The sequence below is a fragment of the Cyprinodon variegatus genome, unplaced genomic scaffold (genome assembly GCF_000732505.1).
Source record: "Cyprinodon variegatus isolate N-32 unplaced genomic scaffold, C_variegatus-1.0 Scaffold1777, whole genome shotgun sequence".
Classification (NCBI taxonomy): Eukaryota; Metazoa; Chordata; class Actinopteri; order Cyprinodontiformes; family Cyprinodontidae; genus Cyprinodon; species Cyprinodon variegatus.
In genome coordinates, this window is record NW_015152230.1 from 86,763 (window position 1) to 92,495 (window position 5,733).

At 44.4% G+C, this 5,733-nt stretch overlaps 1 protein-coding gene across 1 annotated transcript in view; it reads right to left on the reverse strand.

Moving 5' to 3' along the window:
• LOC107104528 (GTP-binding protein 2-like) overlaps positions 1–3,680 on the reverse strand; it is a 9,784-nt gene extending 6,104 nt beyond the window's left edge. The window contains exons 1-4 of the mRNA XM_015404536.1: positions 3,432–3,680; positions 2,670–2,844; positions 1,004–1,223; positions 570–705 (exon numbers count right to left, since the gene is read on the reverse strand). Coding sequence (XP_015260022.1) covers positions 570–705; positions 1,004–1,223; positions 2,670–2,844; positions 3,432–3,665 — 765 coding nt within the window. The 5' untranslated portion in view covers positions 3,666–3,680. The remainder of the gene's footprint in view (positions 1–569; positions 706–1,003; positions 1,224–2,669; positions 2,845–3,431) is intronic.
• Between the last annotated feature and the right edge of the window lie 2,053 nt (positions 3,681–5,733).

A 5,733-nucleotide genomic window follows, 5' to 3' on the forward strand; every position in this document is an offset into this window, starting at 1 on the left:
AGAATCCAGTCCGGTTAATAAAAAACCTTCTGGGTCTCAAGTGGTTAGAATATGACATGAGCTCAATGAAAGAGACTCGGCAAGGAGGAGCACAGAGCAACTTTTTAAGGGCCAACAGGTTGCTCTGAGAGCAGCCATCTTTGTTGGTTCAGAGAACACCATTGGTATTGGACCAGCGGATTAGCGGAAGCAGTAAAAGCTCTAAAATGTTCTGGTAATCCTAGTAGACCAGAGCCATAAAAGGCAGAACCATCACTGACTGGAAACTTCAGGCTGGATTTTAAGCAAACTTGATTCTTTTTCTCTCCACTTTTCATCCAGACCTTCATTTCCAAACAGAACAGAACCAGGTGAAATGGTTCTGATGTTGTCTCTGGTTCAGGAGCTCATCTGCTGTGATCGCAGCCTTCTCCAAGAACATGTTTCCCCTCCACTTAACTTTCTGAATATGGGTTAAACTTGATGATATCGGTGCTGTGTTTCCCTCTGCCCGGAGAATCTATGCTGGATGAGTCACAGCAGTTTAAAGTGTTGTGACCTGGTGTCCATGTTGTGTGAGTGCTGTAGACCTGGAACTCAGGAAGCTGCTGCATCAGGTCCTCCTGTTCTTTGCTGTTGCTCAGTGGAGGAAGGATGTTGAGGAAAACTTTCAGGAGGTCCAGGCTTTCTCCAGACACACTGGAAAGGGTGAAGATGGGAGTGATGCTGCAAGCACAGAAACAAAGCGAGGAAGCATAAGGCGTGGCATTTCAGTGGCTTCAGAGACTAAACATGCTTTAAGGTGACATCACAAACAGGATTTCCTATCCTGATAGAAGCTGCTTGGTTCAATGCAACCATTTTTGGCATCTACTTAATCATATTTATGTACTTTAACACATTTTTTTCATGTTAATATTGCAGGACTAAAAACAATTGTGTTAAAGTAGCTAAATATGGTTAAGTAGATACCTAAAACGGTTGCATTATTGCTTTCAGTGTTCCTGGTGAAGGTGGGACCCACCATGAAGACTGGGCGAACTGCTGCGCTGCAGTCACAGCATCGTCCGGGCTCAGCACCATCATGGGAACCTTGTTGCAGCCTGGCTGCTTGAGGACTCGCTCCAACTGGCGGACAGTTTTCTCCATGGTGCCGCGCGAGCACAGGTCCACTTTACTGACCACGATGAAAATGGGGACCTTCAGAGCCATGGCCAGGCCTAAGTGCTCTCTGGTGGTACCGGCTGGACATGGAAGAGAGGAGACAACACATGTTACCTGCAGCCCTGCGTGGGAGGGGGCAGCCAGTGCCCGTCTCCTGGACAGGTCCCACAATCAACAAACACAGTGTGACCAGTTAGACCTAGGAAGCCTTCTGTCTTGGTTCTAAACACACCGTCCTCTTGGACTCCTGCAGCCTGGCTGCTGCTAGCCTGGTCGGACGGTAGCCATTTATCCACGGATCGGACGGTAACCATTTATCCACTGGTCGGATGGTAGCCATTTATGCAGCCCAACTGCTCTGAGCATGTACTTACACTGCTACAACACCAGAGGGCGCAATGGTAGCCTGAGTCCATTCTATATGTATATCTATGTATATCAGCCTAATACAGAATCCTCGAAATGATGGAAAACATTATTCATTAAGGAAATCATTATAATGTCTGGGAAAATATGTCCTTTATTAACAAGCAATAGTTCATTGATATAAATAACTGATATGTTTTACTTTAGAATTTTAAATTAATGATGACATTAAAATTTGTTCAACTTTGCAATAAGGCTCCATTTATAGATGGTCAATTCTAAGTGTTATGCATTTAAGGTATACTGCATAATAGTATAGAACATAATAGAATAGAATAGTACAGAATAGAATAGAACAGAACAGGATAGAATAGAACAGAACAGAAGAGAACTGAATAAAATAGAACAGAACAGAATAGAAAAGAGAAGAATAGAACAGAACGGAACAGAACAGAACGTGATAGAATAGAACATATTAGATTAGAACAGAAGACAAAAGAATAGAATAGAATAGAATAGAATGGAAGAGAACAGAACAGAATAGAACAGAATAGAATAAAACATAATAGAAAAGAATAGAAGAAAATAGAACAAACTAGAATGGAATAGAACAGAATATAATAGAACAAAATAGAAAGGAACAGATTAGAATAGAACAGGCTAGAATAGAACAGAATAGAATGGAACAGAAGAGAACAAAATAGAGTAGACTCTATTGTCCCCTAGAGGAAATTTGTTGTGGACTGAATGGTGCGTAGTGCATAGTAGTAGCTTCCACTAGAAGCAATAAATACACACCTTTGCTTTCTACGAATCTTAGCAATACCAGAGTAAAAATGGTTGTTTGTTATATTAGTAGTTATATCTGTGTGGAATCCACTGGGTCTGCCCTGGGGACGGTTCTTCTCCTCACCGTGATCAGAGCACTCTGTGAGAGTGGACCCAGTGTGTCTCAGTAAATAGTGTAAATGCTGAATGTTTGGCTTTTCTAGAACCACAGTGGATTCAGTGGAAGATCATCTAAACACATAACTTCAATCAGTTCCTGAAGCAGCATTTGACCCCCAGCTCAGGTTGCTTATTATAAAGCCACACCCGGTCCAAACTGCCCAGGCCCTTGGGCTTAATTGTTCCAGTGGAGGGCGGGGTCAGCCGCTCACCTACACCCGTGTTGGCGCTCACCACCAGCATGGCGAAGTCAGGGCAGTAGCTGGTCAGACCAAAGATGGTGGTCTTCAGGTACTTGTGGTGACCTGCCAGGTCAATGAAGGTGATCATTTTGGAGGAGCTCTCACAGATCTCCTCGGCTGTTCGGGACTCGCTGTAGTTCACCACCTGAACGACACAAGAAAACAGAGAGAGAGATAGCACCCTGGAACCTTCGGATCAGAACCGTTCTGGATCTGAGACAGAACCCTGGATGAACATCAGCGATCTCTGTCCTCTATAGCAGAGAACTGGACCTGGGACAGAACCCTGGATGAACATCAGCGATCTCTGTCCTCTATAGCAGAGAACTGGACCTGGGACAGAACCCTGGATGAACATCAGCGATCTCTGTCCTCTAGCAGAGAACTGGACCTGGGACAGAACCCTGGATGAACATCAGCGATCTCTGTCCTCTAGCAGAGAACTGGACCTGGGACAGAACCCTGGATGAACATCAGCGATCTCTGTCCTCTAGCAGAGAACTGGACCTGGGACAGAACCCTGGATGAACATCAGCGATCTCTGTCCTCTAGCAGAGAACTGGACCTGGGACAGAACCCTGGATGAACATCAGCGATCTCTGTCCTCTAGCAGAGAACTGGATCACGAACAGAACTTTGACAGTGCTACAGGCAGAATTTGGATCACTTAGGGATTGGATCAGAGCCTTTTCCTTGTGATTTGGGTCTAAATAGAGAGCTGAAGTGTCATACCTCCCCTTTGCTGTTGAAGCCCAAAATTTCAAAGCTGATGCTGGAGGTACGTCCTGTCTGGATTTCATGCAGATGTCTGAAGAGGTTCAGCCGCGCTCGGCCTCGGCCGTTATCCAACTCTCCCTGCGTCAGGACGCCCAGCAGGGTGGACTTCCCAGAGTCCACGTTACCCAGCACCGCCACACGCAGGTCCAGGAACTGTGGATCCACAGGAACAGATGAGAACTGCATCATCTTCAACACTTAAAGCAGTTGAAAGCCTTCAGCTGAGGTACGTCATCTTAGAGTGGACACAGCAAACATCACAGCCATAGGACAGCCAAGCTGACCTAGAACGTTCCCAAGGACAGAGAGGCCACAGAGTTCAGTTCTCAGTTTTTCAGTACTCTTCTGTTCATCTAAACCAGGAGTCTTCAATGTTTTCCAGGCCAAGGAACCCAAACTGATGGCTAGATGGAGCAGGGACCCCCTAATTATATATACTGAATTAAATAGTGTTCTATCAAACTGGTCCTATAGTCACTCTATTACAGATGGAGTAATGTAACTAAAGTAATCCCTCCCTGGGATTATTAAAGTATTTCTGATTCNGCTTCCTCTGCTGCTTTAGGTGTGATTGTAGCATAAGTCTTTGAACTGGTTTGTATCATATGAAACTAGGTCTGTTACGTCCACCAAGGGCACAACATATTTGAGGACACGAGACAAAAAGATGAGGGTTCAAAAAAATATTTTATTTATAAATTCTCTCCTCTTTAGTTTTCTTTGCTCGGCTTCTTCTGATTTACTGCGAAGAAAATAAAGTTAGAGGCCCTCAGATCCCGTTGCCCCAAAGGAATAAAAAAAATGAAACCCAAAAGTAACAACAGAAAGTTGGACCTGGCAGGCCAACCAAAATACCGCATGGCAGGCTGGAACATCCGCTGCGGGCCGCAGCGACAAGACAAGTGCGCACCGCGCACGGTGGAACAAGTGGAAGCAGGTGGAAAAGCGGCGTCCAGGCGAAGATGGAAAGGAACGCCCCAACATGCTGAAAGACAGCCTATTTATAGGCGGACAACAGCACCACAAATTAACGTAATTAACTGGCCAAAAGAATTATTCAACTCCCAAAATATACTAACAAAAGATCCTTCAACTAAAGTCTATAAGAAAACAAAGAAAAGAAATAGACAAGAATCATAATGTGCCCGAAGCACATAACAAGGTCTAGAAACTAATTAGGCTAAAAAAATACCATTAAAGCTACATTTTCAAAAAGCGTCCCACATCACTCACATAAACCAAAGCAATCATCAAGAAGCAATCATAATATTGTGGTAATCATTCATGGTGTCGTGGTAAAATGAAATTTAAAATGACATAACATAGCCAACCTAAAGCGAAGGATGGAAGTTCCCAGCTGGCATTGATGTAGTGTACAGTAACGCAGAGGTAGTTACTGTTAATGACAGATGTCCAGTGGTCCCCCGTCAATACTAAACACGTCGCCTCTAACAATTTTAGCGTCCTTATCAGCTTCCTTCACGGCGTGCTGGTCACGTATTCTCATGATAGTTCGCCTCGCAGGTAGTTTGTAAGATCGTTCACCTGTGGCCGTCTGGAGAAGGAGCTCAAACCAATCATCTTCAACCACTCTGATGGGCCAGCAGCTTGTGGCTATCCACTGATCGAGGGGATAGGTTAGCTTGGCTGATAGAGCTGTGCTGACAGGCTTGCCTTAGTTGCACTCAAACATTGTAGTTTGAGGAACACATCATTGCGCAAGACGCGAACAGCTTTAGTGTTGTTGAGGTTTCCATTAGGAAACTTCTTAAAAATACATTTTCCCTGAAGCGAACCCAACAGCTTTATAGCTGCATCCAAGTCAGCAGGTGACGTTCAATGGGGTAGTTTCTCAGTGAGCCTACACAGGTTGGAAGACTGATTTGTTCTCGCCCGCAGATATCCATCTGCGCCAGACTCAGGCATGACTTTCTGAAGGACTGGTGTGGACGTACCCCCACCATTATTGGGGGTACGTCCACACCAATAATTTTTTTCCCCTTTTGGCTCATTTACTTTAGCCAGAGGTAACGGAGTTGGGTGCAGCTATCTGCATTTAGAGCTTTTTGAGTCCGTGTTTTTTTTTTTTTTTTTCTCTATTATATTGCAAGAAGCTTGAGAAAACATAGTGTAAATGTTGTGTTCTTCTTTACAAGTTAAAACAAGCTTGGCTTCTCAGAGGACCATGACTCCCAGTTACAGGTTAAAACTAGGGTTGTCAAAAGTATCGATACTCAAAAAAGTATCGATACTGAAA